We start from the raw sequence: 12,559 nt of genomic DNA, 5'->3' as shown, positions 1-12,559 counted from the left end.
TATTCCTGTTTGAGTCTCTTTGCTCTAAAAGTGTAATACATCAAGAGATGGTGTTTGAGTTCCATTGAATATGATTGGAAGATGAATTTATTTGAATTCTTACTTAAGTCATACTTTGTCTTATTATGTGGACTACATTGAGTAAAGGTCAAGAGTATTTAGAAGGTCGTAAATAGCTTTCCTATGCTCTAAATATGGAAATTCCATTTACAAATAAAGAATCCTGTTTAGAGGAAATTCATTTATCACTGTGGGTTCAGGAACCAATGAACCGCGCTAAACGAGGGATCACTGTATTTGTATTTATTTTTATTTTAGCAACTTGTATGCTGGGAAATGCTTAAAATAATACATAAAAGTTGCTGAAATATGCATATTTTATTATTTTAGACATTATTATAGACATTTTTTATTAATTTGAACAATGAGAATGCTAGCCAGCAGGTGGCAGCACCCTTGCATGACCGTTAAAAGAGCTAGAAGCTCATTTGTTTGTGTTCAAATGAATGTTGGGGTGTTTTTCTCAGAACTGTATATTTGATTTACTTTCATCCTCAACATGTGGAGCGTTTTTTTGGTGATTAGTCCCGGTGTTTTTGCTCTGGCTAAGTTGCAAATGTCCTTACATAAGTCCATTTTGTCAAAGTGGAAGCAAACGCATGAGAATATTTTGCTAATCCCGCTGCGTTTTTAGCGGCGGGTGAAAAAGGCAGCTGGCATAAGGATTTAAATGTGCTCTGCCGCTCGCTGAAATGCCATGTTTCTCTTTTAATCACTTTTAAACGTCATCTTTAAACACGGTATGTGGCATACATTTTAACCCCGAAAACCAGCCCGAACCATGCTAGTTTTAGCACTGGTTTGCTACGGCAGACGCCAGGATCCGCAACAAGCTGGCAATGGTCGGGATCGTCATGTTTATCGTCATTTAAACCACAAACACGTTTTGACGAGCTTTGTAGTAAACGTGCGCAGCTATGCGCTTGCAAGGATGGTCAATTCCCAGCAACGGGACTGCTCAGGTCTTAAGAGGTTTTGCAGGTTTTGTTAAATCCTGGACAGTTGTAGTCTGGTAGACAAAGACAAGATAGGACAGCTCTAGTTTGGTAAGGGATAGAACAAAGACTAGATATAGATATGACTGACAGTGACTACATAGGACAGCTCTAGGCTGCTAAGGAATAACACAGACTAGATAGGACAGATCCAGTCTGGTGAGGGATAAGACTAGACGGGACAGCTTTAGGCTGGTATAAAGCATAAGACAAAGACTATATAGGACAGCCCTAGTCTGATGAGAAATAAAAGAATAGGACAGCTCTAGTCTGGCGAGGAATGAGACAAAGACTAGATAGGACAGCTCTAGTTTGGTAAGGAATGAGGCAAAGACTAGATAGGACAGCTCTAATTTGGTAAGGAATGAGACAAAGACTAGATAGGACAGCTCTAGTTTGGTAAGGAATGAGACAAAGACTAGATAGGACAGCTCTAGTTTGGTAAGGAATGAGACAAAGACCAGATAGGACAGCTCTAGTTTGGTAAGGAATGAGACAAAGACTAGATAGGACAGCTCTAGTTTGGTAAGGAATAAGACAGCTCTAGTTTGGTAAGGAATGAGACAGACTAGATAGGACAGCTCTAGTTTGGTCAGGAATGAGACAAAGACTAGATAGAACAGCTTTAGTTTGGTAAGGAATGAGAGAAAGACTAGATAGGACAGCTCTAGTTTGGTAAGGAATGAGACAAAGACTAGATAGGACAGCTCTAGTTTGATAAGGAATGAGACAGACTAGATAGGACAGCTCTAGTTTGGTAAGGAATAAGACAGCTCTAGTTTGGTAAGGAATGAGACAAAGACTAGATAGGACAGCTCTAGTTTGGTCAGGAATGAGACAAAGACTAGATAGGACAGCTTTAGTTTGGTAAGGAATGAGAGAAAGACTAGATAGGACAGCTCTAGTTTGGTAAGGAATGAGACAAAGACTAGATAGGACAGCTCTAGTTTGATAAGGAATGAGACAGACTAGATAGGACAGCTCTAGTTTGGTACGGAATGAGACAGCTCTAGTTTGGTAAGGAATGAGACAAAGACTAGATAGGACAGCTCTAGTTTGGTCAGGAATGAGACAGACTAGATAGGACAGCTCTAGTTTGGTAAGGAATGAGATAAAGACTAGATAGGACAGCTCTAGTTTGGTCAGGAATGAGACAGACTAGATAGGACAGCTTTAGTTTGGTAAGGAATGAGACAAAGACTAGATAGGACAACTCTAGTTTGGTAAGGAATGAGACAAAGACTAGATAGGACAGCTTTAGTTTGGTAAGGAATGAGACAAAGACTAGATAGGACGGCTCTAGTGTGGTAAGACCTTTCGAGGACCTTCTGGGACCAGAAGCCAATGCTACATAACCGTGAGTAGACGCTACGGTGCATTCAATGACCGCCAATCACTTGAGTAGAAAACATTGTCCATGAAGCATACATTCATAAACATGTCAAAACATTTGACCTGTATTATCTGGTCATTATAAATATAAAGTTTTTTTGCAGAAAAAAATGGATAAAATTCCTTGGTAAATTTGTCATAATAATGCTAATATTTTCATAGTTATAAAACCTGTTTACAGCCTTATAAATACACTTTTTAACATGATTAGAGCCCTCCAGATATGAATTAACACCCCTATAGTCACCTTTACAATTCTATTACCTAATGTAGTAATACTACAGTATAGGAACACGTTAGTATGGTGAGAGTGTGTACTCCGCCTCTCGCCCAGAGACAGCTGGGATAGGCTCCAGCGGCATACAAAGTGGATGGAGCGGTACATCACAAAGCTGACGTGCAGGCCTTTGATTTTTACCATATGTGGCCCCTCGCTGGGAAAAGTCAGGCCACCCTGCCGTCCAATCATGACGCGGTACTAAAAACCAGTTTTTAAGGTGGAATAGGAGCCAAAAGTCCACCAAAGAGCGCATAAGTCAAAATAACATCAAACAGCAAGTTGTGATCATCAGGGCGTTTAATTCATTTCCTGCTTTCGGAATCTTCCAAACGACTCCCCCATGATGGGGGTCATCCAGAGGTCATTTAGCAGTTGAAATGTAAGACATACAAGAAGTGTGAGGTCGTGCGTCAACTTGGAAGGTCACCTGGAACCAGTGAACGCAACCCAGCGGCAAGAATCCGCGGATGATGTTTTCGCCGAGATTACGTTTGACGTCACGGTCAGACGGAACCGCCGCTCGCCTTTTTACCCCCCCGCTGAGGTTCGCGTGCGGCGGCGACGGCTCATGTAGCCGCTCGGTGTTGACAAGCCGAGGCTTACGTAACCCCCCCCCCCGCCCCCCCCCATGACAAAAAAGCAGCACAAACACATAATACACGGTGCTAATACTCTGCATATAATCCACAAACATGGAATATGGGAGCAGGCGGATAATTGTGCAATTCCTATTATAGATGAGGAGCGCCGGGCTCTTTTACGTAAGAGGATTTGTCCCTCTGAGGCCTCGGTGGCACGAGTCCTCCAAAGAGCGGCTGGCGTCGGCGTCTGGGCCAATGAGCACGGAGGAGGACAGGCTGGTCTTTTTGGTGGCTTCGGGAAGAAGACGGATTAAGCTGCTCACTGCGGACCAACGTGGCGACCAAGAGTGTCCATCAGAAACGCTCCCATGGGCCTTCCCAACGCTTCCCAACTTCATATGGGAACATTCTGGACCAAGACGGGAAGAAAACGGGATTCGTTTGGACTCAGAGAAGTCAATACGGGAGTTAAAAACTGACTATTCGTGGTAGCTTTGTTGTTTGATGAGCTAGCTAGCACGTGCCAGGAACCAAAAATCTAAGACAGCTGGGATAGGCTCCAGCACGCTCGCCACCCTCGTGGGGATACGGGTAGAACATGAATGAAGAATGAACTGCTAACTTAGGGTGAAGATATTATTTGTTAAACTTTCACATATTAGCATTAGCAAACAACAAAGTCCTAGTGTTCATCATGAAAAAAATCCGCTTTTATAAGCGCCCACATTTCCCCAAATAAACGTTCACGTCCAGATATGGTCACTTCCTGGTCCAAACAACCAATCAAATCCACGTCCAAAGAGTGACAGGAGCAGGCAAACGTCCATGACGCTTCACTTCCGGACTGCTCGGTCACGTGAGCAGTCGGCCAGCAGGTGAATGGTCCCAAAGCGCATGTTGGGGGCGGGGTCTTCACTGATTGGCTGCACCTGCAGTTCAACACCGTTGAAGGGAAATTTGGAATTTGCGGTAAATGTGTTTTCGGCAGATGAGCTCAAAGCCTGGAAGACAAGTATGGAGGAACACAGTGAGTGAAGTTGTAGTGTCGGACATGTATCCACTTCTTCAAACTAGTTTGTTCCAGAACGGCTTTTCCATGTTGCAGGGATTAGCTCAGCTCCTCAGCGACGCACATACAACGCCAAGACACCCGGTAGTACTCCAAAGGAAGGTATGACGTTTTTCAGTGTCGCCTTATGTCGTAAAAATGTCATTAAAGTCACTCAACTCACTTCTTTAGCTAGCTCGCAGGCTAATAGCGAGCTAATGTTAGCTTCACTAGACTCACTTCGTAGCTAGCTAGCGGGCTAATAGCGAGCTAATGTTAGCTTCACTAGACTCACTTCGTAGCTAGCTGGCGGGCTAATAGCGAGCTAATGTTAGCAGCTAGCAAGCCTCGAGTCGACCTCTTATTGCACAGCTCGGTGTGAAAAGCGTTTAAATGGTTTGAAATGAGATCTGAGAAATGATGTAAACATTGTAAAACCTCCGTGGGGTGGGGTGGGGTGTGGTGTGGTGGGGGTGCAGGCATGTTAAAGCTGTTCATGCGTGTTAAATACAACTTTAATATGTTCCCAGCATGATCATGTGAAGATATTTTGGAGATGGGAGACAGAAATAGAAATGCAACTCAAGCAGTCTTTTTTTCTTTCTAGTTTATCCCAATTTCATATTTGAAATGCTAATAAAGCAATTCAATGTCATTTTGACACAGCTGACAGGAATAATAACAATTTTTTAAAAATAATATCATCATAATAATGTGACGTGTATGTGCTAAAGTATCATAGATTACGCACACGCGCATCTGTCACAATGAGTTCAAATGTTGTTTTTATTTATTAAACATTAAAAGAAATCCATATTGTGGCAGCAAATACGCAGGTTCGATTGCCATCACTTCCATTCACTGAAAGTGTGTGTGCTCCAAATTGGTCCTGATGCTGCATCAGCTAATTTGTTTCCCTGGCAACCACTATCATCAACAGGCTTACTTGGACGTGTTTGTTAGTTTAAAATAAACAAACTCTTACCCGCCGTGCACCATCCAAGGCCGTTAAACGATTTAAAGGTCCGGGGCCGCCCCCGAACCCTCCCCGGTCCTCACACCAGCGTGCTCCGCTTCTCACGCTCCCCCCTGTCGCGGCTCAGGTCGGGCGTCTGCAGCTCGGCCGTGTGGTTGGGCTCGTAACGAGCGGAGGCAGGCGAGTTCTGCATGACCACCAGGCGGATTGGCGACTGGCTGGGCGGCGGCGGCGCGTTGTCCGGGGCGTACTCCTTGGTGGGGTCTTTGCCCCGGCAGTCGTACAGGATACAGGAGATGAGGAAGACCAGGAGCAGGATGACATAGCTGGCCACCAGGATGATGAGGTTGAGGGTGACGGGGTCAATCTCCAGGTAAAATTCCATGAAACCCATGCTGACGCTTCATATCCACGGCCGACGAGCGGCGGCGGCGGACGGGGTGGGGCGAAGAGGTAGCGAGTGCTGGACAGCTGGCGGGAGGAGAGAAAGAGCAAGAGATGAAATGAGAGGGATCAGGCAGCGACAGCCGGCCAGGCTGGATGGGAATTAATCCTCGCTGCTCCTCCAACCTTGAATTCTACCGACCAATGATTAAAGCTGCTCAGTTTTAATAACTTAAGCCACGTTTGGACCCGGCCAAGTCCGCGCCCGGGGCCCCGCATCCATGTGGACACCAGCGAGAGGACACACTCCAGCGTTGCTTTGGTGTCGGCCGTTGAGTCACATGACTTTTACATCAGTTAACAGCACGCTCCTTGCTGGTGGGGGCTGTTCACGGGAATCAAACAACAGCGGAGATTCCCTTTTCCTTATTAATGCCAAAACCGAAGCAATCCTTCCTATGGAAAATCATCCTAATCCAGTTCATTCGTTTTCCATACTGATAGTTCTTACCAAACATTCCCACCCACATTCATACCGATGGACAATTTGGAGTGCCAGCTAACATGCACGTTTTTGGAATGTGGGAGGGAACCGGAGTACCCGGAGAAAACCCACGCATGCACATGGAGAACATGCAAACATCACACAGAGATACCCAAGCGGGGAATCCAACCCAGGTCTTCCCGATCTCCTGACTGTGTGGCCTACATGCTAACCTCTTGTGGGCCACACCTAAAAATATGAAATAATTTTTCATGTAACAATATTCCAGCATTTAGCAAAAGATTACGTTGAAGAATCTTCTCCCACAAATCCATCAAAGTCCTCATCTTGTGTATCGGAATTGAACAGCGTCATATAGCGAGGAAAATGCAGTAGTTTGTTAGGAGTGATATTGTATGTTAACCAAGGCGGTGTATGGAAAAATTAGGCCAAATTTTGACCCCCAAACATTTTTGGAAATCGTACCATTGGTGGAAAAGCAACTTTTGACTGTACAGGACTTGTTAGCTAGTCACTTAGCATACTCGTCTTATTTTTGTATCGCAGTAGTTTTGGTCTTGGAAAGATTTGGTTAGTACACGTTTCGGTTGGGGCTTCACAGCGGTCGAGTGGTTAGCGCGCAGACCTCACAGCGAGGAGACCAGGGTTCAATTCCAACCTCGGCCATCTCTGTGTGGAGTTTGCATGTTCTCCTCGTGCATGCTAGGTTAATTAGCCACTCCAGATTGTCCATAGGTATGAATGTGAGTGTGAATGGTTGTTTGCCTATATGTGCCCTGTGATTGGCTGGCCACCAGTCCAGGGTGGACCCTGCCTCTTGCCCCATGACAGCTGGGATCGGCTCCAGCACCCACTGCGACCCTCGTGAGGATAAGCAGTAGAAAATGAATGAACGTTTTGGTTGGAGTAATGATGCTAACCAAGGTTCCTCCTCCCCCTCATGTCAGCCAATCGGCTTCCCGTTTGAGGGGTGCCTCCTCGTTGTGGTCTGCCTGAGCCTGAGCCGACTGCAGCCGGTTCCTGATGTCTGAATGTCTTTCATTAAGAAAAGTGCAGGAGTGGTGGGGCGAATTAGGAGCACATGTTCTTGTCACAAAGACCAGATCTTTTCTTTTCTTTTCTTTCTCTCCCAAAGGCCACCTCCATGTCTCCACGTGACGGCTTTTCATTGACTAGGAGGCTTATTGTTGAGAGGAAAGGTCGGTGCATCTCGTATTAGCACGAGCCAGCATCTGTTCCGCATCAGTGAAACACATCATGTTGTAGAATAACATCTGCAGGAAGTAGCAACACCTAGATGCACGTCCTCACCAGCAGATGGGCAGCACCTGCAGCGGAGAAGGTGGGATTGAAGTCACAATTATTGATGATCATTTCATTATTACATGTGTTTATTTTAAATTTTTATTATAAAATGTATTTATTATAAAATTTTACTATTTATTATGTTTATTATCAATGTGTATTAATATTTTCAGTTATTTAAAATTAGAATTTATTATGGTAAATAATACCTGTTGATACCAAATATGAACAAATGTAAATGATAAACAAAATAACTTATTAATAATATCACAAATGAAGAAATAAAAATACAAATGAAATATAAAAGTAGTAAAATATCAATAGATTTTGTTGTGTTCAAATAGACATTGTAAAAGTAAACAATAAATAATAATAATAATAATAATAGAGTGAATATTAGACTTTAAAAGAGGGTAAGAGAGAACAAACTGAAATTAAAAACTTAAAAATTCCATTTTAGACATTTTGGATGACACCGGTGCAAAAGCGGGCCGCCATTCTTGTCAAACACAATGTGAACTTCCTGCGTCGGGGCAGGCGGGCGGCGCCCGAGCACACACAAACGGGGCGTTGAGGTCCTCCCCGCCGCTTCAACCAGCGTCAAGTAAATCCGTTAGCACATGAGGAGATGAAAGAAGCAGATGTGGAGAAAAGGGAGTGAAGGAAGTGCCTCTCCCAGGGTGAAGGGACCTTGCGGGGGCCTGGCCGCCACGGTGGCCCTCCTCCAGGGCTCAAAACGCCGCACAGACGGCCCGCCGCCGCCGTCGTCAGGAGGTCTCACTCCGATCCAACGTTGCACGCTGATAAAGTCAACGTGAGGAAGTTTAACAAGAATGAGCTTTGACCTGACAGGCCGTCGTAGCCGGCGGCGTGACGGGACGTAAACAAAGATGGAAGGACGACTGCGATTGGCTCACAAGTCAGGACGTTAGGACGTCAAAGGTGAAGTGGCGGGCGTGGACGAGCGGCAAACGCCTTCCTGTTCTCCAGCTGATCCTTTTCATCCCGCCGACTGCCAGCCGCTTTGCGTGCCAGGCCTTTTCCGCCCGGGAGTCAGGGGTGTGATTAGCGTGAGGGGTGGGAGGGTGGGGGTCGGGCATTGAGGACACCGCCACCGTGCAACACCTTATTCGCACTTCGGGAGTCAGGAAGGGAGGGGAAGGATGGGATTTCCCTTCACAAAGAATCCATGCTGAACACACTTCAGGAATCTTTGAGTTGATTCCAGGGATGCTCCCATCATCCATGAGTGAGATGGACCGCCACCGCCACATGGATCAACTCTTTTCAATGTATTTTTGATGAGTGGTGTCTTCCAAGGGCCCCCCGCAGCTTCTAAGTGGTTGGGCCCCCCTTAGCAGCAACAATTGCAATCAAGCGGAGTATTTTCCCAAAGTTCTTGGGTATCATCGAGATGTGTCTTGATTTTCTTTTTGTCCAGCAGTGGTTTTGGTCTTGGAACCATACCATGCAGGCCGTTTTTGCCCGGTGTCTTTCTTCATGTCAGGAACACTGACCTTAACCCTTAGATGCACGAGTGACTGGACCCTACGCTCTTCCATAAGTGGGTCAAAAATGCGTTTTTATGCCAATTTTGCCGTTTTGGTTAGGAATAATCACTTGTATGATATTTAATATTATATTTAGCTTAATTTATTCCTGACAGCCAAAGTTGATAAGAATCAAATGTTCCTATTGGATTCCATAGAAAATGCATGCGGGTCATTTTTGACCCATTTATGGAAGGGGTAGTAACACAAAAACAAAATTTTCTTAAAATGTATAAAAGGTAAGTTTAAAAATGTGAATGACATGATATCAAAAACATGTTTTTTGAGGAATGCCTGGAATATGAAATGATTTTTTAAAAATCATTACAAAGATATTTCAAGGAAACAACCTGACCGGGTCATTTTTGACCCACTGATGGAAGGTTGGGGTAGTAACACAAAAACAAAAATTTCTTAATGTATAAAAGATAAGTTAAAAATGTGAATGGCATGATATCAAAACGTGTTTTTTGAGGAATACCTGGAATATGAAATGATAAAAAATTTTCATTACAAAGATATTTCCAGACCGGGTCATGTCTGACCCACTTATGCATCTAAGGGTTAACTGAGGCAAGTGAGGCCTGCAGTTCTTTGGACGTTGTTGTGGGGTCTTTTGTGACCTCTTGGATGAGGAAGGTTCACCACTGTTCCGTGTTTTGGACATTTGTGGGTAATGGCTCTCACTGTGGTTGGCTAGTGTCCTAAAGCTTTAGAAGTGACTTTCTCGCAGCAATACGGGACAAAGTGTGTCCCATGACTATTCGATACGAGATGTGTCATTTTCTTGGCAACCCCATGTGACTCAGCAGATGTCGGATTTTCCCGCCACACGCTGATTGACTTTGAAAGGCGTTTAACGGCATACACTAATCAAGTGTTTTTTGGGTAAAACGGCCAGTCAATTGGAGCATACTTGATTCTGTTTCGGCCAAAAATCTGCAAAGGTGTAATAACTGTAATACCCCCCCCCCCCCCCAACCCCCGCCCCTCGACTAAAAAACACACACACATTCCCAGCACGCTGCCCTCGGGTCAGGATAAAGTTAGCCCACTAGCAGTGACAATGAATTGTAGCCGCTACCCGTCACTGACCACCCCTCAGGACCCCCCCCCACCACCAACTATAATTTCATGTTGCTAGGCAACGTCAAAACATGAGAAAATACAGCAGCTGTCTGCAAGGATGACACGGCAGGCAGCTGTGTTGTTATGACTTTATTGGTACAAAACATGAATAAATACGGCGGTAAAGACATTGCAGTGCATTCATTTCACATTTCTCAATTAAGGATTGATTTTTTTTGGCATTTGTGCGTGTATGGATTAAAAAAGAGGGTCGCCAGCGTTAAGGCTAAAGATGATACATGATAAATGTGACTAGCTTTGCATCTCTTAAGAGGTTTTGTCAATTCATCAACAATTGAAAGTACCGTTGCTCTCTACTCTTATTGCTCGTTAGCAGCAGTAAAACATTTAGCATCAACACTTATTGAGCTGTCGTCAACTAGCATATGGACGCTAGGTAGTCTATTTACAGTTGGTCCGAGGCCTTCAGCTGTATTGTCCACACCTGTCAGACGTAGCATCAGAAAATAAGGGAAATTATCCGGGAAAATGAGGAAAAATAACAGGATTTTGGGGGGAAAATCTGGGAAATTTTCTAGAAAAATTATGGTAAATGAGGGAAAATAAGCGCAACTTTTGAGGAAAATGTAGGAAATTTTAAAATGAGGGGAATTTTCAGGGACGGTAAGGGACGTTTTCCAGAAAATAAGGGCAATAGGGAACATTTTCAGGAAAAAATGAGGGGAAAATAAGGGGAATTTTCCAGAAAAACTGAGGGAAAAATAAGGCAAAATATCCAGGAAAATAGGTAAACTTTCTGGGAAAATGAGGAAAAAATAACAGGAGTTTTGGGGAAAAATCTGGGAAGTTTTCTAGTAAAATTATGGTAAATGAGGGAAGATAAGCACAACTTTTGAGGAAAATGTAGGAAATTTAAAAATGAGGTTAAATTAGGGGAATTTTCAGGGACGATAAGGGATGTTTTCCAGAAAATAAGGGCAATAGGGAACATTTTCAGGAAAAAATGAGGGAAAATAAGGGGAATTTTCCAGAAAACTGAGGGGAAAATAAGGGAAAATATCCAGGAAAATAGGGAACATTTCTGGGAAAATGATGAAAAATAACATGAGTTTTGGGAAAAAATCTGGGAAATTTTCTAGAAAAATTATGGTAAATGAGGGAAGATAAGCGCAACTTTTGAGGAAACTGTAGGAAATTTTAAAATGAGGTTAAATGAGGGGAATTTTCCAGAAAAAATAAGGGAAAATTTCTTCAAAATAAAAAAATTCCGACCTGTCTTCGATGCGATACTAAAAAATGCAAAAAATGTGTGCAGTTGGGTTGTGGCAGGAACTGGTGCAAAGACTGGACTGCAGACTGGCGCAACAGTGTTATTTTACCGGCATGCTTTTATTTTGAAGGCCCGATTTTACTGGCTACGGTATGTGTTACGCCATGTTGCATGATTGTCGCTGTACTGGCAGAGCTGGAGAGGATTTTTCCCCCTGGAATTTAAAATATGGGAAATGATAAAAAGGTGAAGGCACCAGGAAGGAGAGTTTCGGAAGTTTCTTGGTGGGAACGGAAGGTTGACAGGTGTGGCGTTGGCATTGAGCGTCCATCATGTCTCGCAGTACCCCTGACTGACCACAAGGGCGGCCCGGCTCTCCCTCCTCCTGTCCCTCTTCCTGCCGAGTCGGACCCTCCAGCAGAGGGCGCTGGATGCCAGCAGGCCCAGTCCGGCCGCCAGCAGGACCAGCCCCAGCACGGAGATGGTGGAGCCGTGGGAGTTGAAGGTGTAGGCCACCGTCGTCACCACCACGCCGGCGATGAGCACCACCACGCCGAACGGCACCGTGCAGCGGTAGCAGGACATCTCGGCGCCCCCGGTGGCGGCGCTCAGCTGGGCCTCGTTGACGTGCGGGACTTGGGTCGTCGCGATCATCACCTGATCCTTCCTGGGTTTGTCGCAGCCGAGCTTCTCGTAGGAGAACGACATGGCGGCGCCGGATGGAAGCCGGGTGGCATCTTCGGGCAGGACCATCTTACTAGCCAGGAAGAGGTGGGCCATCTTGAGCCCCTCAGCCAATCACAGAAGAGCTGGTGATCAGCAGATATGAATCTTGAAGCTCAACTCAAAAGTAGAATAAGTTAAGATGATTTTTTTTCTCTGGAGGGAAAAAGAAAGAACTCACGACTCAAGTCTTCCGCTCTTCATCACGTCCAGAAGAAACCCGAGCGTGGTCCTCCTCGGTAAGTAGCCTCTACAGGTCGTCCTGCATGGTCCTGACTGCAGCAGTGGATGTACGGGCAGGACTATCAATAGAAAGACGGGGCACCCCCCCTCGTCCCCTCCCTCTGCACCTCCTACTCAGGCAAGCAGGAAGACTTTAACTCCTTCCTGCCTTCAATGCG

The 12,559-nt window shown here is 45.0% G+C and overlaps 2 protein-coding genes and 1 long non-coding RNA gene across 3 annotated transcripts; 1 reads left to right on the top strand and 2 right to left on the bottom strand.

Annotated features, from left to right (window-relative positions):
- Positions 1-3,385: 3,385 nt before the first annotated feature.
- smim36 (small integral membrane protein 36) lies at positions 3,386-5,917 on the bottom strand. The gene is made up of 3 exons (XM_058069309.2): positions 5,903-5,917; positions 5,342-5,803; positions 3,386-4,309 (listed from the first exon to the last, which is right to left on the bottom strand). The coding sequence occupies exon 2, from the start codon at positions 5,724-5,726 to the stop codon at positions 5,412-5,414; it is 315 nt and encodes a 104-aa protein (XP_057925292.1). The 5' UTR covers positions 5,727-5,803; positions 5,903-5,917; the 3' UTR covers positions 3,386-4,309; positions 5,342-5,411.
- On the top strand, positions 4,056-9,143 carry LOC144898603 (uncharacterized). Its single transcript, XR_013627493.1, has 4 exons — positions 4,056-4,335; positions 4,414-4,479; positions 7,357-7,420; positions 8,379-9,143. It is a non-coding gene; the product is annotated as an uncharacterized LOC144898603 (long non-coding RNA).
- Positions 9,144-10,285: 1,142 nt separating this feature from the next.
- Positions 10,286-12,559, bottom strand: LOC131126600 (transmembrane protein 100-like). Its single transcript, XM_058069307.2, has 2 exons — positions 12,340-12,559; positions 10,286-12,244 (listed from the first exon to the last, which is right to left on the bottom strand). Exon 2 carries the CDS (start codon positions 12,213-12,215, stop codon positions 11,766-11,768), a length of 450 nt encoding a protein of 149 aa, XP_057925290.2. The 5' UTR covers positions 12,216-12,244; positions 12,340-12,559; the 3' UTR covers positions 10,286-11,765.

Source organism: Doryrhamphus excisus, linkage group LG6 (genome assembly GCF_037039965.1).
Source record: "Doryrhamphus excisus strain RoL-2023G ecotype Guam linkage group LG6, RoL_Dexc_Guam_v1.1, whole genome shotgun sequence".
Classification (NCBI taxonomy): domain Eukaryota; kingdom Metazoa; phylum Chordata; class Actinopteri; order Syngnathiformes; family Syngnathidae; genus Doryrhamphus; species Doryrhamphus excisus.
The sequence above is the reverse complement of the archived record's forward strand: the minus strand, read 5'-3'. Positions and strand labels throughout refer to the sequence as shown.